The 23,698-nt window shown below is 46.8% G+C and overlaps 1 protein-coding gene across 1 annotated transcript; it reads right to left on the bottom strand.

Moving 5' to 3' along the window:
- Positions 1-352: 352 nt before the first annotated feature.
- mef2d (myocyte enhancer factor 2d) lies at positions 353-22,747 on the bottom strand (the record flags this gene model as incomplete). Its single annotated transcript, XM_079164465.1, has 8 exons — positions 353-676; positions 1,012-1,129; positions 4,161-4,181; positions 4,925-5,103; positions 12,317-12,370; positions 15,066-15,276; positions 22,066-22,488; positions 22,703-22,747. 8 exons carry the CDS (start codon positions 22,745-22,747, stop codon positions 459-461), a joined length of 1,269 nt encoding a protein of 422 aa, XP_079020591.1. The 3' UTR covers positions 353-458.
- Positions 22,748-23,698: the final 951 nt, after the last annotated feature.

Here is a 23,698-nt window from a genome sequence, read left to right as displayed (position 1 = left end):
GCTAGTTGAGGCTGTCCTGAAGGCATCCCGTAGGGGGTTTGCTCTGACATCACAGCTTTGACATCACAGCTTTTTAAGCTCACATCCTGTGTGACGGTGTGCCGGATAACACAGCTAGCAGCGTCGCTACCAGGAGCTAAATCAGAGTGGGACTCCAGTGGGAGTCGGAGCTGAGCGTGGGTGTGTGTGTGTGTGTGTGTGTGTGTGTGTGTGTGTGGGGGGGGGGGTATGTAGGTCAGCACAGAGATGAATCAACCACAGCTGGGCTGATGCTTCAGCTCCGTATGGGAGAGGTGCTTCAAGTGTTTTATGTGTTACGTGTTACAGCTGGAGTGCTGAATCAGACGACCTGATAAAAAAAAAACTCTACCGGTCGGTCTGTTTAGAGGTCAAAAGGTCAAAGGTCAAAAGGAAAATCCATCTCATTTACGAGTTTGTCAAAATGAAGAAAAAGCAGCTTACACCAAGTTACTGAGCGACGCCAAGCTCAGCTGCTGGGACTGTTGTTGCTGTTGCTGCTGATGCTGCTGTTGTTGTTGTTGTTGTTGTTGTTGTTGTTGCTGCTGCTGCTGGGACACTGCCGGTTGCTGTTGCCAGGCAGCCATGTTGCCAGGCACCAGCCCCGATGGTGTGAACGTCTGGAGCGCCGTGAGATCCGCACTCGTCAGCTGGTACTCTGAGATTTAAGGGACGACGGGGGAGGAAGACAACGGAGAGAGAGGAGGGGGTTGTTTTACATCACGGAACTTTCTGCTGCATCAATATTAAATCAGGGCTAATCCATATTAATGGAGACCTTTGAAGTGGAATCATCGCAGAAGCTCTCACACGATGAACAAAGTGAATATTCATCGTGGTTTTTGTGGCCTCACACCGAGAGGTTTTCAAGTCTTTCTACACAACACTTAAGATATTTCATGACACAGCGCAGGATTAGACGTTACATCTTTTTTTTTTAACGACGTAAAAACGGACACACGTTTGGGTTTAGAGCCGCTCAAACGTTCTCACCGGTGTTGTAGGCCGTCTGCATGCCGGAGAAGGGCGCTAGGAGACTGGGTGTTGCCACGGAGACCACCGGCGTGGTGAGCGACTGCGTCACCTGGGAGCCGCCGAGCCGCTGAGCAGTCTGGGTAAAAAACACACAGAGAAGACGGATGGAGGCGGGTGAACATCTGAGACGCAGGAAGTGGAAATGGCGATCAACCTGCTGCTGTGTCCTCCTGGAGGCCACAGGGTGGTTCTAGTGTGATATAATAACTATTCATTATCTGCATCTCCTCTGTGTACGGTGCAGGTCATTCATGCTAACACGTTTTGAGGTTTTCTAAAGGTTAATGTTTGGGTTCAGAATGTTAAAGGTTGCATATCATGCACATTTTTAGGTTCATAGTTGCATTTGGGGGTTTCTACTAAAACACGTTCACATGCTTTAATGTTCAAAAAGCACGTTATTTATTCTCACACTGTCTCTTTAAGAAAAAGACCAGTCTGCTCTGGTTGGCTTGCAAGAAAGTAAAACTGAACGCTGAATAAGATATTTTGAGGCGACCAGAATGTTATAATGAACTCTCATTAACTGAAAAAAGCACTGTGAAAGGGTTAAAGTTCTAAGACAAAAACACGGACAACGCCGTGGTAGCGACCTGTCAATCACTGTGTAGCCCCGCCCCTAAAGCATCCCCTGCTTTATGGTCTGTGTGACTCTAAATGGACCATCATTTACTAAATGAACATCATGCTGTATTGAAGAAGACTTGAAACTAGAGATTGAGACCATAAACTCATGTTTACAATGTTTACTGAGGTAATAAATCAAGAGAGAAGTAGAGTCATTTTCTCATAGACTTCTATACAACCAGAGGAGTCGCCCCCTGGTGGACACTAGAGAGAATGCAGCTCTCTCGGTAGCACACACCCCTGACCGGGTTGTCTTAATTCATTGTGGATTGGTAGAAACTCCAGAAACTTAATGTAAGTGCACTAAAAAAGTGAGTTTTTCACGATATGTTCCTTTTAAGGAATTCTAGGTTTACATATAAAGATTTAAAAAGTCTGTAAAGACTCTAAAAGATGCTGAAACATCCATCAAACATTTACAAACAAACTCTTTCTTTCTTGGATCTTTTGGAGGAAAACCTGCTCCAGAACGAACCGCGTCCTTTAGTTTTTTTCTCCTTATATGGTCTGAGTGAAGGAGTTCATGACTTCATTTTCAACGGCAGCAATGATAATGGTTAGCATGTGCTCTCCACTGTACAGCAGAGTGAATGCAGAGACCTCGTAATGTGACTGAGAACTATTTCATTACACGATTACTCCTGAAATATTGCAACGAGAAACACGAGCTCGTTCTACTTCTATAGAAACAAAAAGACTCCTGTGATGTACACTCAGCTGAAGTGTGACTCTAATTAGCTGTTGTATTGTCAGACTGAATAAAACAATAGTAATGATGCACAAACACAACTGCAGACGGACTGCAGGGCAGCGGAACACGTTTTCATGCATCGTGTCACAGGCAGAGGTGAGAATCCCCCCCAAGCACCTCGCTTCCCCTCCGAGGCGTTTAACTTTTTTCGGTGACACTTTAACATCCGAGAAGCGAGATGAGAGGTGTCTCTCGATAAATCTCCAAAAGGCGCCGTTGGCACGGCAACGCTGTCGCCAGGGCCCCGGGGCGCTCTTGTTATATATGTGTGTGTGTGTGTGTGTGTGTGTGTGTGTGTGGCGTCACGGTGGGAAGGTGTTGTGAGAGGCATCGCCGCGCCGCAGAATCATGCCGACAGGAAACGCATGCATTCGACAAGGCCGACAGCGGAGAGAGAGAGAGAGGGATGAGCGGGGAGGAGTGTGTTTGTATTGGAAACCTGTGTGTGTGTGGGTGTGTATGTGAATGTGTGCAGAGAGGTATGCGAGGAATGAATGCATAACGTGAGGTGTGTGTTTTATTATGAGGCATGTGTGTATTTATGCAGAGAAATATGCATGAACACACGTCAGCAGCATGCATGCTTGTCTGTGTCTGTGTGTGTGTGTGTGTGTCTGTGTGTGTGTGTGTCTGTGTGTGTGTGTGTCTGTGTGTGTGTGTGTGTGTCTGTGTGTGTGTGTCTGTGTGTGTGTGTGTCTGTGTGTGTGTGTGTCTGTGTGTGTGTGTGTGTGTCTGTGTCTGTGTGTGTGTGTGTGTGTCTGTGTGTGTGTGTGTCTGTGTGTGTGTGTGTCTGTGTGTGTGTGTGTGTGTCTGTGTGTGTGTGTCTGTGTGTGTGTGTGTCTGTGTGTGTGTGTGTCTGTGTGTGTGTGTGTGTGTCTGTGTGTGTGTGTGTGTGTGTGGGATCAACATGTCCGTCTGTGTTCCAGCTCGGTGGTCTTTGTGTTTCTTGGTTTCTGGACTCTGAGGACACCAAACATGCAACATGCTGAGCAGCTTCCACACACGGAGGAGAGTCAGCTGGTCGCTCCGGTTCCCGTCAACGTTCCGCTGACTGTTTGTGCTGCACAAATGTCACTCTGAGCTCCGTCGCTCCGGCTCAACATTAAAGCACACGAGTTGTGTTGCTTTGCCAATTTAAAAAAAATAATAATCTCTTGAATTTACTTGACTCAGAAACACTGTCTGCTCACTTGCTTTCTTGCCAAGAGTACGATTGTTCTACTACGTCACCGCACAGACATGAGAGCGGTATCGATCTTCTTACTTTAAAGCATTAAAGTCAATTTCTAATTATTCTTTTTTAAATCTTCAAAAGCAAATTAGGAGTCAAGATGTAAGCCTCTCTGCCCCGAGTGATGCTTCAGATAATCCTGCGTTAATAAGTGTTGTTCTGCATAATTGAGTACTTTCAATGAAGAGGAATTTAATATTCAAGGGCCGGCCTGTCTAATTATTCTGTATTGTTCTGGGATGTCACCAGGTAGAAGCTCCTCACGAAGTTCAAGTCTCAAGTCCTCGTGAGCCCTGAACCCCCTTGCTATCCCAAAAGTCCTCCAGGAAACCAGTGCAACCAGCTGATCGGTTCCACCGGAGGTCCGGAGCCGCCGAGTCGAGACCCCGGCGGGGAACGCCGAACGTCACACTCATGCTCAGCGAGACCGCACGGAGTCTCGACACCACACATCCATGAAGGCCAGAAGAAGTCTAGAAGTCTATTCACCTCACTCACCAACTCCAGCTCTTCCTCGGTCTGCTCGGCGGGAGGAGGAGGAGGAGGAGGAGGAGGAGGAGGAGGAGGAGGAGGAGGAGGAGGAGGAGGAGGAGGAGGAGGAGGGAGTAAAACACAGGACGGTTACGCTTCTGCAAAGACTAACTAAGTATGAAGAAACATGAAAAGAAACTTAATCTAAAGTCGAGTGAAGAAGTGTGCGGAACAGTCGTGTTTACAGGTATGTTACCCAACAGAATCCTTTACAGGAGGAAACGATGTGAAACATCCCAGAGAGTCACTGTAACGCTGCACAAAGGGTTAAATCTGGAGACGGATTTAGAGACACTGGAGAAGAAAATGCTGAGTCTGCATTCTGAAAGTTGAGCTGATTTTACTCTTTATCGTGACAATCCTGCTGATGATGATAAGTTGAGACAAAAATAGCAGAACCGATGTAAACGAATACAGTTTCTGGCAAAAAACAGGCAGAATATCAGCGGCAGTGTGACGTGGACGCAATACCCCGAGAAAGAAGGTTCTTCTGTTCTTCAGCTGCACCAACCGGTGTCGTGGCTGTGCTTCGTCATAACCAACATAAGAAACATATATATATATATATATATATATGTGTGTGTTTAACCTTGATTGGCTCACACCGTCCACCAATGAAACAGCTTTACTAGTTTATAACGACTCAGTGCTTTTCCACACTCGGCTCTCGCTGCATCCTGTGAGTCGTGACCCTCGTTTGTCCCTGCGCGGCCGCCGTAGTTTGTGCTCACCAGCTGCATGAGGCTCTTGCCGCTCTGCGAGGTGATGACCCTCAGGTCCGGCTTGCGGCTGTTGACCATCTGAGGGCCGGGCGGAGGCGGGGACTTCGCCGGGACTACTTTCCCCAGGCTGTTGCCGTTGGAGACGCAGAGGAGGCCCGGGGAGGCCCTGGCGCTGATGTAGCCGTTAGCTGCAGAGACACAGGAAGCAGAGAGGTTTAGTGAAGAGGCCGTGCTCCTCTTTATCATCTGTGTCTACCTGTGCACTGTGTGTGTGTGTGTGTGTGTGTGCTCATTAGTGAGCCGGATCGCTCCGCTGCACCACATGCTCCTCATTGTTTCTGCAGCTCAAACTGTGGGTTTTTTGGCGACGCTCTGATGTTTCTGCAGCTCTTCCACATCAAAACCCTCTCTCTCTCTCTCTCTCTCTCTCTCTCTCTGTGTGTCTCTGTGTGTCTCTGTGTCTCTCTCTCTCTCTCTCTCTCTCTCTCTCTCTGTGTGTCTCTGTGTGTCTCTCTCTCTCTCTCTCTCTCTCTCTCTCTCTCTCTCTCTCTCTCTCTCTCTCTCTCTCTCTCTCTCTCTCTCTCTCTCTCTCTCTCTCTCTCTCTCTCCTATTTGTTATGATTTATGTCATCATAGCTGTTATTCCGCTCTAAAGACGTGTTCTAGTTCTCTCTACTTCTAGTCATGATGGTTCTGTTTCATAGAGGAGCACTTTACATATTTACATATTTTGCAGTAAAAATCAATCACCACAGAGAGAAAAGCTGCTTTGGGGTTCAGAGGGTTAAAGCAAGTGATTGTCATTGTAGTTTCTCCAACAGGAGGAAAAAGTGCTTTCACTGGGGACTATTTTCAGCGGCGGATTAATCCACACGTGGTGCTCCGGTGAGTGTTTTACTTGATAGAACAGCAGCAGACTTTTCCTTTAACAGAAGGGAAACGCGTGTTTCTCTTGCAGTGCGCAGCACTTTGTTTTCTTTCTCACGGTTCATTCCAGCGACGTGACGTCACGTCTGCTGAGCCTCCTTTCAAGCTGCACAAACGGTCACATTCCAAACTCTCACATCGCAATAATGCAACACGCTGCTCTGGAAGCAACCACCTGAAGAATGAGAGCAGCACACACGTGTGTGTGTGTGTGTGTGTGTGTGTGTGTGTGTGTGTGTGTGTGTGTGCACGTTGACAAGCCTGCTTTTAAAGAATATTACGCAACATCATCAACGGCATGTTTTCAATCCTACTAATCACTTTCTTTTTCATATTTATGTATTTTATACTCGTGTTTTATAAGTTTGAATGTTTCCTGGGTGTTGCTATTTATCACTTCATGATTTTTTAATGAATAAGCTTTTTAAAAATGTGTAAAGATGTGATCATGTCATGACAACAGGACTCCAGCAGACAGCAGCCCGTTCGTGCTGCTGAGGGCAGAAGAAGAGCTCGAGTCTCGACCAGTGAGAGTGTGTGTGAGAGGGGACAGCAGGGACTTTCCCAGCCTCGACACACACACACACACACACACACACACACACACACACACACACACACACACACACACAGGAGTCAGGGTGTGTGTGTGATAGCAGATAGCAGTTCTCCATGACGCCGCCTGCAGACGACAGCGGCATGTGACTCTGCTTCATCTCAATAGCACACACTCCAGACACACACACACACACACACACACACACACACACACACACACACACACACACACACACACACACACACACACACACACACAAAATAAACCTGAAAACAACAACTACACTACTTCTCTAACGGCTCAATGGGAGGGAGGGAGGGAGGGAGGGAGGGGGGGAGAGAGGGAGGGAGGGAGGGGGGGAGGGAGGGAGGGACACAGTGAAAGTCGGGTGAGGAAAGGGAGAAATTTGAGAGGGAAGTAAAGAAGGAAGATATAACCGAAGAAAGAAAAGAGAACAAAGAGGAAGTTGAGATGTGCCGAGTTCATTGGAAGTTTATCGTGTTATTTCTTTTCACAGTAAATAAACCAAACAACATTAGATTCTGTTCAAATGGAAATCTGTGTTTTTAGTAAAGGACGGAGAGAGGAGTTAGAAATAAAAGAGTTCGGACAAAAGAAGGAACGAGGGCAAGGAGGGAAGAACGAGGTGGGTGTAGGGGGGGTAGGACGCAGGAAGAGAAGAAAACACGAGGAGACGAGGGAATGAGAGAAGAGGTAAATAAATAAAGGAGTTAGGGAATAAGAGGGGAAGAGGGCGAGGAAGGAAGGATGGGGTAAATAAAATATAGGGTGGAAGGATGCAGAAAAGAGAACAAGACAAGGGGTAAGGGAGGTAGTGAAGGAAGAAGGGATGGATAAAGGAGGTAGGAAAAAAATTAGGAATCAAGAGGGAAGGAGAGTAAGGCGGAAAGGATGAGGGAAGAAAATTGGGGGTGCAAGAAGAAGAACAGGAAGTAGAGAACGTGAAGGTGGAAAAGGTGGGAGGGTGTAGAAAAAGAGACGAGGGAGAGCGAGAAGGAGATAGAAGGTAGGGAACGAGAGAAGGTGGGAAGGAGGTTGAGAAGGTGTAAAGGAGGTAAGGAAAGAAGTGGTGAAGAAAATAATACTGGGACAGAGGAAGAGGGGACGGAAGACAAAAGAAGGAGATCAAGATAAGGAAGTAGGGTATGACTTAGGGATGGAGCGAGGAGGCAAGAAAGGGTTCAGGAAAGAGGTAAGAAGGAGGTATAGGGAAGGAGACAAGAAGTAGGAAAAGGGAAAGAGATGGGAAGGGAAGGATGGAAGAAAAGGAGTTAGAGATGAATAAAAAGGGTGAGAAGGACAGAGGAGTAGAGAATGAGGTGCAGTGAGGAAGAAAGGAGATAGAGAACGAGAGTAGGAGGTACGGAGGGAAGGAAAGAAGGAGGTAAGCGAGGTCACCAAAGTGGTCATTTTGGAACCATCTGTTCCATTTTAATTTTCTATCCAATAAAACTTTATATTTCACTTGTTTTATCACTAATGGTGTTCAACACATCCAAATACAGCCAGAGAGCCAGAACCCTCCCGGAGCCCTCTCTGTGTCTTGTTGAAGCGTGAGATGGCTGTATCATCATACTGTTTATGTGTGTGTGTGTGTGTGTGTGTGTGTGTGTGTGTGTGTGTGTGTGTGTGTGTGTGTGTGTGTGTGTGTGTGTGTGTGTGTGTGTGTGTGTGTGTGTGATGTCTCGTATTACGCGAGGCCGGGCGTGGGAATGTGTGGAATGCCGGGTGACGTCAATGGTGACATTCCCGGAGCCCCGAGTCCCGGGACAACAGCTGAGGATGACAGATCCAAGAGAGGAGGAGGAGGAGGAGGAGGAGGAGGAGGAGGAGGGAGGAGAGAAAAGGAGACGATAGGAGACAATGGTTGAGAACGAAAAATGGAATTGGATGAGAGAGGAGGAAGAAGAGATAGAGGGAAGGATGGAAAAAGACAGCTTGAGGAAAGGAAGTAATAAAGTAAGAGAGGAAAAAGAGTTAAAGGGCAAAGGAAAAGGAGAGAGGAGGAGGCAGAGAGAGAGAGATAAAAGATAAAGGAGACAGAGGGGAGGAAGGGAGGAAGGGAGGAAGGGAGGAGGGGAGCAGGCGGCCGGGTGGATCCGATCACCTGAGCTGCTTTCTGGGAAGAAGAGGTTTCATGTTTCGACACACGGAGGAGTCGTGACTTTGATACAGCGAGCTGACAGTAACAGTCGATACGCAGACGATACTCTGCTGTCTGACCGTCGCCTCCATCACGGAAAAAAACTCAGGAACTCCTCAGTCAGTTTGGCGAAGAGAAGATTCATTTCTTTTAAACGGAATGTGTCACAATGCAGCCAAAGACTCTTCATCCACAGGAGGGACTTTGAACTTTGTCAAAAACGGCAACATTCCCATTAAAAATGAATTCTATATTGAGATCAAACAAGTCTGAAGACACAATGAAGCTATCATTAAGCTATGCTGTGGTTGAATAAGCCTCGTCTGCAGCCTCATAGACGTAGGTTAGAAGAGGCCTGCTGCACCTACTGCAGGTTTCAGAAGACAAGGGGGGGGGGGGGGGGGGGGGGGCTGCTGCTGCCACATACGCTGGTGGAGGTGTGTGAGCGGATTGGGGAGGAACTCCGCCGTGCGCGATACAACGGATATTTGTAAATTGTCCGACTTTGAAATTTATTTTTTTTTGCTGGCGGATCCGCGGGCCTCATAAAATGACATGGCGGGCCGCATCCGGCCCGCGGGCCGTATGTTTGACGCCCCTGCTCTAGTGTCTTAAAGCTGCGTTCTGCAGACGGGTTTTCAGTTGGTTGCAATCTGCAACCTCACCACTAGATGTCACTAAATCCTACCCACTGCTCCTTTGACCAGCAAACAAAAAACACTTATTTTAACCCGAACCAGGATCTTTTCCTGAACCTAATTCAGTAGTGTGGTTGCTGTTTCACTTTAACAAAGCGGTAGGTGCAGTTTGGCCGAGCTGACGCATTAGAATAGTAGTAACAACTGCTGATAAAGCGCCTTTTATCGGCTGATAACATTGCAGCATTGAAAGTCAATCATAACTTTTTATTTGGAACAGAGGAGTTATTCAAAACTTTACTGTAATCTACTTTTTTTAACATACAAGAATAAAAACCTCAATGATATCTGGGGAATGGCTGCGAATGTTTACACTGTGAACAGCTCATCATGAGGAGCTGAAGGAAACATTTCGGTTCAAATTGTTCAACTGATGCTGAAAGTAACAACCGGTAACATCATGTAGAAGTCAGGACGTTTTTAAAACACTGACTCGTTCATTTCAAGCTAAATCAATTGAAGCCGTAAAGAACACAATGACTCGTTACCTCACTAGCACGTCTGATGTGAACCGTTTCAGCCGCAGAATATAAAACATGATGATGATGCGTTTTTCCCCAATCACAGAGGAGGAAGACACTGAAAGCTGGAACGCTCACAAAACAATCAAACGCACTTTATATTTACTTTTCTATTGCGGTTGTAATACGATACGTTCCAAAAGCAGTGATTTAATCTTGTAATATTGTAACGCAGTTCCTTCTTTTTGAACAACCAAACAAAACTGGTCCTTTCAACAACACCGGCGCATTAATGGAGGCCAACCGTTAAGAGCTGCGCTTCAGCGAGCGCGTCTACTCTTTCATTAATAGCCTTGAAAAACTATTACCGATATTGAAACTGGGCTTTCGGCGTACATTCCATTTGATGCAGTGCAGTTAATATAAACGTATCGATTTCTTTTGGCCCACCTTACCCTGAGACAATATGTTTATCGAGTGAGTATAGAGAGAAGAAGAAACCGGCTTCCCACCGTATCTATTACAACAGGCTGGCTGGCAGTATCTGTCCCGGCTAATGGGATTTAAGGGGAGAGAGCTCTGGCCAGTGTCAAAGTCACCTCTGAGGAGAGTCCTGTGCCAAGACGAGGGACAGTTGGGACGATGGGGGCGGCAGATTATTCCAGAGAGAAAGACGAGGGGGAACAGCTGAGAGAGACAGGATGAAAGGGGGAGTAGAGGGAGGGGAGGAGCTGTGGGTGAAGAGGGGAAAGAGTATGAAGCTGAGGAGCAGACTGCTGTCAGGGTCCCAGGGTTTTTAATTTGGTGCCATTGTTACAGTAAAACGAACGCCCGGCGGCTACTTAGACCGACTGGTTTCCAGTTGGAGACGTGACCGGTGAAGGTTTTGAAACCAATCGACCAATGGCAGCGTGGTGGGCCGGATTAAAAGCTGGTTACATCCATGAACAATCTCTACAAAAGGCACTGAATACGTCTAAAGGCACTGAATACGTCTAAAGGCACTGAAAAAGGCAACGTCACAAAGCACCAACATACCAAATCAGGCCTTAAGTTACAACACAGTCTCACGACAGCTCGTGAAATAGTCACAAACTGTAAATCTATTGGTTTCCTTTACGGGGACGGAACCTTTGTGTCGCTCGGAATGACTTTTATTTCCAGGACGACGTTATCTTAAAAAACGAAAGTTTAGGTTCAGGAAAACTGTCCCAAACACTAAGTTTAGACAAAGAAAACAAACATTAGGATTAACTAACAAAGGCACGTCATTAAGTTTAGGAAAACTGTCACAACTATTAGATTTAGGCAACAAAAGTACGTTGATAGGTTCAGGAAAGCTGTCACGAACAGTGAGGTTTAGGCAACAGCAGCACGACCATTAAACCACGCCGCCGTGTGGAGCAGCGCTCTTGTGGTTGAAAGTCCTGTTTGTTGGACCCATCCTCCTCCTCCTCCCGTCCTGGCTGCCATAAGCGGGCTTTGATATTTAACACTACTTCATGTGCGCTGACTGTTACTCAGGCATCCACCACGAAACATGATCCCAATTGACTTTCCTTTGGCAATATCTTCGTCCTGAGCGACACACAAAAACAATTTAGTGTCCGTGTACATGAAACCAACCAGATTGCATTGGTGACCTGCCATGCTGGGCTAACTCCTCTAGCAACTGCAAAAAACACAACTAAGTAACACCCCCTCGCATAGCAAGAGATCAACTAACGTGACAACGTATCCCTCATGCAACGGTTCGTACGATATATTACAATCAACACCTTCAATCAGCGACGCTGCGTAACAAAAGCAGCTGAACTACTTGGTTGGGTCGAGGATGAGATGCTGGTTTGGGTTAAAATAACTTGTGTTCTGGTCGTTAGTACAGAAGTTACCGAACAGATGAGGCAACGGTTTCCTCTGGTTTCACACAGGACACTCACAGCGGCCTCCTGGGTGAAAGTCCTGTGTTTTGACTGTTCGTAGGTAAACAAACAGCCTGAACACGAACAGGAAGTCCGCCTGAATGAATGGACTGTTGGGCTTACTGTCAGCTGTGTGACGGCTGGAATCAGTTCCACATTTTTCCTCCGAGCCGTCTATCTTTGTGTTGGGCTGCTCACTCATACAACAGGAATGCATCCAGTACTTTCCACCACAGCAGTAGTATTCACAATCAGGATGTGTTGTCACGTCAACAACACGATCACAGCTTAAGATGCTAACTTAGTTTCTGGTTTCTGGAAACGACACAAAAGACGAGAGCAGCTGTAAAGCTTCCAGAAGAGTTTATGTAACTTTCAGTTCCTCTTTTTCAAAAACACTCTCTTCCGTCTCGAGGCTGAAGCTCGTTCTGTTCTCTGGACGCCGCTCAGCTGTCGCCAGTCAACAGGTGTTCTGGTGCTCGTGTGTCTGTGTCAGTGTGTGAGCTGTGTGCACATGTGACCGCCTGTTGCCACACAGGAACACAGTCCAGCTAAAATACAGACAGCAGGGTGGGTGATACACTGCCGTGTGTGTGTGTGTGTGTGTGTGTGTGTTTGTTTCAACATAAAGTAAATTATTCTGAAGAACAAAATCAAAAAGGCTACTTACGGACGGGACTCGGGCACGCTCCGTTTGAGTTCCCCAGATCTCCCAACAGAGCACCTACAACAGAAGAACACACCGCGACCGTCACATGTAACGCCGGTTGTTTTTTTAAATATCATTAAATCAAGTGTGCGTCATTAAAGAAGTGCTTCTGCTATCGGCTCTCACTTCACTCCGTGGAGGAGCATAACTGGTATCAATTCAGCATTAACATTTGATTTTGAAGTGGCGGTTTCACCGGTTCTCAATGGGGCTCATGTCATATTTTAAATTTACTAGAATCACCGCCTCGTGAGCGTATCCCTCCGCCAACCAAGTCAAGTTACAGTTTGACATCCACGTCTATCCAAAATATCAACGCTTTATCATTTCATTAGCATAGGAATGCTTAAGTTATGGTGTTGTGTGAGGTCACAGTAACATCCGAACAGTTCATTATTGAGTCCAGCTGGATGTTTGTGCCAAAAGTCGCTCCAGATGTTCCTGAGATATCGCGTTCACGAGACCGACGGAGACGTGAAGAACACGTCTCTATTGTACTATAACAGGACTATTGTGATTTTGTGTGTGAAAAAATATTAAATAATATATATATATATATATATATATATATGGATATACCATAAAGTCTAAAGTTAAAGTTTCCTGATTTAGATCAAGAATAATATGATTAAAGCAAAACATGCAACATTTCAACTGGTTTGCAGAAACCAGCTAATGAGCTGAACCTGCTCCTGTTTCTAACGCTGCATTCATCAACACCTTTATAATAACAGAGTAATAAACGGCTCAATGTAATGCGATGCAGTGAGCATCATCACGCTGACTCTGCAGCTCTACGGAGCGTTTCAGCATCTTTTACAGTTTTGGTTGCGTGGACGTCGTGTTTGCAGCTCGTTCTGCCCCCGAAACAGACAGAAACACGAACAAATCAATGCTTCAGAATGTCAGCGTCAACAGCAGACCAACATTTCTATATAAACGCTTCTGTAAACTTTATCTTAACATCTAAACGGCATTCTGCTGCACTGGAACGTATTCTTTAGAAAGGTGGAGACAGGAGGCGGTTAGTGGTGGTCGTATAGATGGCTGCATGTAAAAAACACCAATAAGCAGACATGATGGTGATATGTGTGTGTGTGTGTGTGTGTGTGTGTGTGTGTGTGTGTGTGTGTGTGTGTGTGTGTGTGTGTGTGTGTGTGTGTGTGTGTGTGTGTGATCCATTACTGCTATGTGAAACCCTCTTGCCTCGGAGAACGGCATGTTATGAAAGATGCCGTAATGCATTTGTTGCGCGTTACATCACCTAATTCTGACTCACAATGAGATTACGCCGGTCGGAACAAAGCCTGATAAGTAACCTTGTCTGAGACGCAGAAATGGAGCACAAATCCTTTTAGTCGGAGGGGTGAAGGATCGGGTTCGCCGCACCGAGCGCGCACACGCCGGCCTCGAGCCCGCGGAGACGACGGGCTTCTGTCACTGCTCGTTATTCTGACGCGCTCTCAGCAGGCCGACGGGCAGCGAGCCGGGAGGCCGGACGTCGATACGCCGACGACACGCTCACAAAGTTCTCTGTAATAAGCTTCAGCAGGTAGAAAATAACCATGACAACAATGACTAATGCTGGCTTATTCAAGCTTCAAGAGACAATTAGCAATCAGCACTTTGACACGTGAGGAAACTGTGCATTTATATTATATAGATATATATACACGTGATGTAGCTGCTGCTCATTAGAGAGAAATCAACAGTGAAGCTGTTTCTCTCTCATTACAGTCAGATTCGGTGTGTTTGTTCATGAATTTCTTTCTCAAACTCAAATCAGGTACAATGATATTAATTAATCACGACGTTTTGTGGAAATTAAAATGACAATGTGGGTAAATGCAGACCATCATTCAGCCTGCCGTTTACATTATTTTGTCCACCTCTGAGCGTAATACGCTGTAATCTTTACAACGGTTTACTGCTCATGCTGTCTAGAAGGATTAGTAGCTTATTGTTAATCTCTACGTCTTTACGTATATTTGAATGTTTTCGTAGAACACATTAAAGCTGCTCCTAAGAACCGGTCTAAGTGATGGAGAACAGAACCTGAAATGGATCTTTTGAGCAGAATGGAGCGGAGCGACGCGTCCTCAGACCAGGTTCGTTTATTTAGTTCTTTTCCTACGAATGTAAAAGCAACACAGAGATCACTTCTCCTGCTGAAGCTCCTCCAGCGATCAGGCAACTAAACTACGTGAGCAGCGTTTACTAAAGTACGAAGGTTACGTCACAAATAAGTCAAAGTGGACGCGAGCGTCTGTCTCCTGGGTGAGAGTCTGGTGTTTTGGTTGTCGCTCTTTATTTTACTGCGCCGGCTCACGATCACGCGGGTTATTTAGAAATGACAGTACTTTACTTTACTTTACTTTACTTTACTTTACTTTACTTTACTTTACTTTACTTTACGTACGTATGAAAACCAGCCTGACTGAGAGACACCAGCACTGCTTTCAATGTCTGCTTCTGCAACAGAACAGCTGTCAATCAAACGGTGTGGGCGGCGCTCTGCGGTCTTTTCCTGCAGAAGTTTGGACTTTTTTAATCATTTCATGTCAAACTGCTGCGTTCACACATCAGAGGGATGCAGCAGATCCGTCGCCGTGCATGAAGCTGTGATATTGTGTTTGATATTCACAGGACGATTGATGCAGCAGAGCACCGGTTCAGACCAACGCGCTGCTCCACGCGGCGTCTCTCTCACCTGCGCTGGCCGGTCGCTGTGGTAACCCCGGCGACACGGTGTTCCTCTGCAGAGCCGGTTGCTGTGGCGACAGGAGGCGGGGGTCTGTGAGGCTGGAGGTGATGAAGGAGGTGGTGGTGACCAGGGCGCCGCCGCCGCCGGGGTTGTTGCTGAACTGGTTGGACACCGGCACGGTGACGGGCATGGAGAAGGTGGGCTGAGGGACCGTGGACTGGTGGAGAGACAGGAAGGAGGCGGGGCTTAGACGGCTGTGTTTACACACACACACACACACACGTATACAGTCATGAACAGGTTAGTGATCTGCAGCAGAGCCAGCGAAACCTGCAGGTGAACACACACACACACACACACACACACACACACACACACACACACACACACACACACACACACACACACACACACACACACACACACACACACACACACACACACACACCAATCACAACCAGAGTCTTTCCAAAACAGAGCAGACATCAGACAATTATTTAAGTTGTGAATACTGTTCTGGTGGGAAAACTGCAAAAAATAAGTGAAAAATATGATCAGTGCCGTCAGAATCTTCATTTTTGTCTCATAAGAAGTTTAAAGAACCGACCTAAGGTCACAAATGCATCCTTTTAAAGAATGTCAGGGAACAGTCATTGTTACAGATGTTGGTGCAGTAATCTGCTTTATTATTGTGTCAACATAGAAACAGTCATTTTTCGAAAACTGCTTCATTTTCTTCTCTTTTTTAACACTTGAAACGTCGTTGAATCAAAATGCAGCCGAAGAGTTTCCCACTTGTTTTAAGAAGTGTTGAAAGACTTTGAGTCCAACATGATTTGATCATTTGAGGCGATGTTTTAAATTGAATCTTCGTGCATAAAGAGATTTAAGTTCATTTGAAATGACTTGTGTTCGACAGCACTGACCTTTGCTCTCACTAAATGATTGACATCACCAAATAAAAAGCTCATCAAGTAGTTTCTGTAAATATTTGAGTTCTAAAAACTTGTTTCAAGGATTTTTCTCAAACTGTGAGAGTTCATTTCTTTATGAAGCTAAAAAGAAAAAACGTCCGTTCAGCGTTCACTGTATGAGAATTAAAGAAAGAAAGAAGAGAAAATTAATTTAGATCTGCACTGGAAAGGTTCAAGTGTATTTCTTTATTCAAAGAAAGTGAAAAAAGACTTTTTTCAAAATGTCAAAAGTGTTTTGGAAATCAACTCTTTAAGCTAACACACACACACACACACACACACACACACACACACACACACGCACACACAGCATGCAAGGTGACTTGGTGGAAAGGCTTTCCTCATCTCATGCCAGGTTAAGACTCTTGTAGCAGCAGCGGGTTATTATTGCGTCGGGTTATTGGTGACAGTCCAGCTGCCCCCCCCCCCCCCTCCCCCCCCACTGACATGTGCTCCTCACCGGGAGCGTTAGGAAACATCCCACTGGGTGAGAGATCGTCCTTCTCATGCTACGACGAGGCCCAGCGCCTCCTCTAACGTCTGAAACTAACTCTTCTTCTTCTTCTTCTACCTCGGGACCCGAGCTGACCTCTGAGAGGACCAGACAGCAAAAAGAAGAACAAATATAGATCAAGGGCAAGGACCTGTGGTGGTCCGGCCATCTGACCCATTTCACCCTGTTCCAACATGTCCCAACATGTTCTGAGAGAAGGACTTCTATATTTAGCATGTGGGCCAGCGCCGCGCTGTACTGTACTCACAGAGCCGGAGACCCAGTTTAACGAGGACGAGAGCACCTTCCCGCCCTCGCTCGCTGCCTCCTCCCTCCTGCGATACCGTAGAGGACGTCTTTAATATGTTCGTTAACGCACAACGTGATTGGTTGATCTATTTAACCTCAAAGAAACCGTGTTCTGAAGGAAAAGCCGACCTGTCAGCGCTTCATGTTCCCGTTCAGTGTAAAAACAACAACCGCTCCAAAAGATGTTAAATTAACATTTAATCGCACCAAAGATAACGAAGGCCCTGAATCTCTATTTAAAACCATCGACACATTCATTTATTGTCCATATATGAGGAGCAGAGGTCTTTGAATGGTTGCATGTTGAGTTAACTGGCTCTGAGTGAAAGACTTCTTATAAGAATGAATTAAATGGAACAGAAACATCTGAACACGGCCGCTACCGTCCCCAAAACTACAACCAACTTCCTGGAAACCGTTTGAAAATGTTACTTCTGTAAAACGAAGCCCGGCTCGAGCTGTTAATGTGATTTTATTGCTGAAGTCGGCAACGACTCTTCAAACTCTCTGAGGTTTAATAAAAGTCCCGTCGGAGCGCGGAGGCGGAGCTGTTCGGTGACCGGTGACCGGGGTGGGTAGAGGTAGAGGTAGAGGTAGAGGTAGAGGTAGAGGTAGAGGTAGAGGTAGAGGTAGAGGTAGAGGTAGAGGTAGAGGTAGAGGTAGAGGTAGAGGTAGCGGCTAACAGCACTGCACCACTGCACACTGGCCAAGCAGGGGGGGGTAAAGGGAGGGGGGGAGTGATGGATGAAGGGGTGAAGGGTGTGATGGATGAAGGGTGAGTGCAGAGGGGACGGAGGTGTGTATCGACACCTGGAACACGTTCCACTCGTTAGCTTTTTAATCCAGAGCGACTGACAAACAGGACCTCAAGTCAAGCAGCTCTTATGTTTTCACTGAAACGCGTCTGCAGACATGTTGGTTATTAACGTCTGATTGATGAATGAAGTCAATGAATATTAAAGATGAGCCGTCAGAGTGAAAGCAGGGAAGTCATGTCAGGACTCATTTTCTGAGATTTATCATGAAATGTAAGATTTGAAGAGACGCATAACAATAACAATAACAATAATAATACTAATAATAATAATACTAATAATACGCATGTTGAGCCAATTCTGACATCGTTTGGACTAAATGTGTTTATAGGAACAAGAATAACTGTGATGACGATATGAAAGTGAGAGGAAACAGTTAAACGAACAGAATAAAGCGTGACATTTGATGACTTTAAATAGTTTTGGCTGCTTCTCAATTCTTCTCTATGTGTCTCATCTTCTTCTGTTTGCATCAATCTGATCTCATCACCAAACATTGACATAAACACTGAATACTCGTCTTTCTTTTTGAGTGTTTTGGAGTATATATAGGCTTTACAGCAGCCTCTCTGCTCACTGCCGGTCTGTCACGGACATAATTTGTTCTCGGGCCGCTTCTCCACAGGACCTCCACGATGGAGCCGCAGCCTCTGGTTGCTAGGAGATTGGTGACATAACTCTTCTTCTCTAAAATATGCATTTTTAAATGCGTCCTGCTCACCCCGCTCTGCGCCGGGCTCCGCTGAGCGTTAATCCGTGTTTCTGGCAAATTACAAGCGAATTTACATCCGACGCCTCCGACTCCGTTTAACACCGATGCTGCTAATAGCAGACAGGAGGGTTAATTGGGCCCTGCGCGCCATCCTGCAGGTTTAACACAGAAGGCCGAGAGGCCTCAGGATGAAAAAAAAAACAGAAGAACCTGGCAGGTAAATAATAAACTAGGAAGCTTCAGCGGAGGCTCGTGTGAGGAGGCGAGTGAGGAGAACAAACAGCGAACCTATTTCCCCCTCAGAGGAGCCGTGTTTCCTGGATTCAAGGGTGAATCAGAATGCATTTAACTCGTGGCCTACTTTCTCTTTCCCTCCCTCCCGTCCTGGAAGCCTTTGAAAGTTGTTTTTTTTGTCCCTCCGTCCTATTCCAACTTCACGATTGTCACATCCTGTTTGTTTAGCAGCTGTGGAACACAAAGACACGTTTGGCTGACCAGTATATTAAGTTTTAGTTGTCGCCTCCCGCTCGTATCTACCGTCAGCTCCACCTTTAAGAATATCTGAATACAATAAGAGAGTGATTCATCCAAACGGTTTCATCTGCAGCTCCACACTAAATGTATTAAGAAGGAGCGCTGATGCTTCCGATGCTTCCGTGGTGTGAAATTACAAAAACGAGCCTCAGGAGGTCACCGGCACGCCAACGCCTCACAGAATCACCTCGACCAGCGATCGCCCCAGACTCACGGCCCGTCAACGTTTACCGACGAGGAACATATTCCTGCACGGCTGTTTTCATTCTCCTCACAGCAAACGTACAGTACCGACAGTCTATTGAGGCAAATAAGGTTAACACGAGGAGATTCTACTCCACTGAGGCAGTAGAGGCGTTATTTACCCAGACATGAAGCCAGGCAACCATATATCAGAGAAAGAAGGAAATATTGCAGAAATAATCATTTCATGATGAGCCCCCCCCCCCCCATGCATGAATCTGCACCGTAAAATGTTGGATTTGTCAGAATTGTTTGAGATTAAGTTGAATAAAAGTCCTTCCGTCTAGGTAAAGATCGTGGTTTGGGTTAAAATAACTACTGAAGTGTTACTTTAAAATAAAAACGACATAGATTTTGTCGATTTACACGGGACATGAACAGCGGTTTGACCCACGCATCCACCCGTGTGTGTTATTATGGTCTTTATACTTCCTGGTTAAGTGGAATACGCACAAATGGATTTTATTGGATATCTACAGACTACAGCGTGTTGACTTCAGTGGGTGAAGCTCAACGAATGCTGTGTGAGAAAGCCATTATATCTACATTACTGATGATTATTTATCTAAAAAGCATTTAAAGAAAGCACCAACAGTAAACGCTTCAATATCAATATCGAGGTATTTGCTCATAGATATTGTGATATTTACTCTTGTCCACACCAGCCCGGAGGACATCGTGTTATAGATGAAGCAGAAGTGATGAACTGTGCATTCGCACCTCTACAGGAGACATTCTGAGCTCTTTGCTGAAGGCACCGTGGAGCTACTCGTTTAAAGGAGGAAATCTATTTCTTATTCAAGCCAGAACGGGATCAAACCACAGACCCTCCGGTTTAAAAGCTCCTTTTTCTCTCTTCCACGGTGTAACAGGAACAGAAACGCTCGCTCGGGGGTTTCGTCTCGCCAAGAGTCCTGCCCCGCTCCCCCCCTCTCGCCACGCTCTCCCCCTCGCCACGCTCCCCCCCTAACCTCAGGAGGTGTTCTAGTACAAGGAGGATTACGCTTGTATATCCCGGCCCCTAGCTGTCATGCTGGGGATTATGATGGCTGAGGGGAGGAGTGGTGGGAGGTGATGTGTGCTTCCGTTCACTGGTTGCCCCGTGTGAAAGGTGTGCTGTGTGCAGGCTGAGAGACTGAAGGCCGGGGAGGAGGAGGAGGAGGAGGAGGAGGAGGAGGAGGAGGAGGAGGGGGGACGGACGCCACGCACTATTACCAACATGACAATATTCAGAAGTTGATATGGTTCATGTGAACATCCTATATTATTCTGCTTTTAGGGTCATTCTTTGTGAACAGTGGCCTCAGAGTACGAGTCTCAACGTCTCTCTGCTGTTCACCAGCAGCTCCGTGAGTTAAACATCAACCAACCAGACAACAAGCTGTAAAGCTGCAGCAGAGATGATGTCAGAAGAACAGAAGGAGGAACACTCCTCCTCTAAGTCCAGCAGTCCCTGAAAAGACTACAAAGTGATGTGTCTCCCAGACTCTGATTACAGCCTGTGTGGGGTTGATTGTGTCTCCAGATAACTTACTAATGTATGAAGATAGAACTCCTGACACTAACCCTCATAACATGCTGGCTTTTCTTTCTCCAGCAGAGCCTCCACATGACTACGTCCCGTCCCGAGCGACCAATCAGAGGAGCAGGCCGACAGGAAGAAGGGCGGTACATTGAGTGCGACCCATTAAAGTGACATTAACGGTATCGTCGAGCGCGGAGGGAGAAGAAGAAGAATCACAGAGACATTGGCAGAGGAGTGGAGCGGTTAAAAAGGGAGGCAGGACCTGGATGATGTCGGGAGCACATGCAGCCTACAGGTGACCCTGGTGACCTTGAGGTGACCCTGAGGTGACCCTGAGGTGACCCTGGTGACCCCTGTAGATGAGGACCAGCGGCCTCCTCTGCCTGCACAGACGTCTGCTGCACACACACAAGTGTCTGCGATTGCACGCTTGTTTCACGCTTGCTTGTTTTACACAATCCGTGCCTCCAAACGTGTTGATTATCACCATAAGGCATGATCCCCCCCCCCCCCCCCCCCCCGCTCGCAACGTCTGGTTGCCATGCCAACTTTTGTGAAGACTGGAGGACCTAGTTAGCGCTCCTCTTCTCCTCTGTTGTTTGTTCTTGTACTCTACTGAACATGCAGAGGCATCTGAGAGCGCCGATCCTCCTGAGGATGCTCCTCGCTGTGACGGCTGTCTTCAGGTGAATAATCACACCGAGTCGCTCTGTTTGGTGTTTCTTTTACGCACACAGAGTTATACATAGTCCCCCCCCCCTTATTTAAATTAAAACAAGATATGAAATCTGTCAGGACAGGTTGAGTATTGCACCGTTTTTTTAATTACTCTTTGAAAATGAGTTGTTTATGAAGCGGACTCGTTCGGATGAAGCTGAAATGATCAGTCGCTTAATGAATTATTGTCTGAAGCTCTTAAGTTCCAGCTTCTAAAGTATAAACTTCTGTTTGATAGGAAACTGAATATCTTTGGGTTTTGTTGGAATAAACGAGACATATAAAGACGCTTGAGCTCTGATGTGAATCGTTTTTTTATGACATTTATCCAAAGAAATAAAACGATCTGCAGATTATCCGACGATGAGACGGATCACGAGCTGCAGTCCTGTAGTTCTAAACGTTTAGTCAGTCAGCTCGGCCTCTACGTTCCCCGCTCAGTCACACACCGTCAGAGGGGGGTTGTGGGTAGTGATTTGGTGGGTGGTTGGGGGGGGGGGGGCTGTTGGTAAGAGGTGAAGTGGAGGGAGGTAAAGGGGGGGGGGGATGGTGGAGGCGAGTGCTCTGTGAGTAGTCAGGCCGCCATCAGCAGCCGGAGAACCTCCGGTTGTCAGCGGCAGCAGCAGGAGGAAAGGGGGGGGGGGGGGGGTTACACAGAGGAGAGTGGGGGGGGGCGGTACTCACTGACAGCCTATAGTTCTGCATCATTTTATCAAACTCCTCGTCAATTTTTTTGTATTTCTCCTCAGTGCGGGGGGTGAGGGAGAAGGGCTCCTCGGGGTCTGGGCTCTCAGAGTCCCGGTGCTCTTTCTTGTTCAGAGCCTTCGTTTCCCCAAAACCAAAAGAAGAAGAAGAGGAAGAGGAGGAGGAGGAGGAGGGCAGACGGGACAGGAAGAGAGGTAGATAGAGAGAGAAGAAGAAGAAGAAGAAGGGCGGGTTAGATAAGGTGACACAAAGTGTGACGGTACTCACGCCGTAGCGCTTGAAGAGGCTGTCCAGGTCCTCCGTCTTGCGGTACTTCTCCTCGTTTAGCGGGCTTTGATCGATGGAGTCGTCTCCGTCGGGCTCGGGGCTGTTGCAGCCGTTAAAGCCTTTCTTTCGCAACGTCTGAAAGCGGCCAGAGAGAGAGAGAGAGAGAGAGAGGTAGAGGAGGAGAAGGAGGAAGAGGCACGTTTACATTTCAATTTTCATGCATGCACTTTTTTTGGGCTTGACCAACCGTCACCAAAAAAAAAAAAAAAAGTAACTTTCCTTTCACACAAACACAAACGACCATAAAATAAACTGATGTAACTCGACTCCACGTGGCCAAATATCCCACGTCTGATGAGACTCCATGTCTGAAGATGTCTACAATCACAGTCATAGCGCCACCTGCTGGTAACAGGAAGTAACAGCCGCTCAACTTTGGCTTGTTTCTCTGAACAAACCACACACACGTAAGGTGTTCATTATGCCCACGAAGCTCTTTCACCTCACCCCCCGACAAACATTTTGATAAAGCAGCCCTCGCAGTACGACGTCTGACATGTGGTCGGCCTCTTGGGGCCCTGCTCTAAACCCAACTTAAAAATTAAAATTAAAAAACACTTTGTGAAGACATTTCCATCTCACACAAACACCGATGATTGTCCCGATTGCACCACAGCTGCTGACTCCGTTGCATAAAACTAAAAAAGTCAGATGGAGCCGTTTGACCCCGGTTCTGATGTAAAAAGACGTTCTCAACCTCTGATAACCTTCGATCGATTTCTGGGTCAACATCCGTAACGTCTGCCGCCCACGTGAAAGCAAGCTATCACCACTGAACCACCCGGCGGGGGCTCTAGGGAAGTCCTGGAGACTTAAGAAGGCTGAAGACACTACGGACTACTAGTCCAAATGGAGAGAGCTCTGCAATAAAAAGATGCGACTCTATTGTATAAACCTGAGCTGCATGACACGCTGAGGCGTCACACCTCCGAACACACGGGCTAATCAACAGTGTCGGTAATTGGTGTGAAGCTTCGACTCTTGAGGGAAAAGTGGCTGAGCGCAGCTAAAGGGTGACGGGGGGAGTTGGGCGAGGCACGCGGCTGTGTTAGCGCCGCGGCTAACGGCAGTCAGGTTGTGTCAGTGTTAGCGCGCTTTGGAAAGGGCGAGAAGAGGAAGAGGAGGAGGAGGAGGAGGAGGAGAGAGATAGAGGCTCTTATTTTGAGAGGATTCTGCTAAACGAGATTTACCGTTAAGTAGCTTTGCCTGGTGGGCCGTTGACCACACAGCCAAGCAGAGAGATCCTCGCTGCAGAACGGATCTTAAAACTTCTGTGGTCCAAATA

This window comes from Pholis gunnellus (genome assembly GCF_910591455.1).
Source record: "Pholis gunnellus genome assembly, chromosome: 8".
NCBI classification, from domain to species: domain Eukaryota; kingdom Metazoa; phylum Chordata; class Actinopteri; order Perciformes; family Pholidae; genus Pholis; species Pholis gunnellus.
Note: the sequence above shows the minus strand (reverse complement) of the source record. Positions and strands in the feature narration are given on the sequence as shown.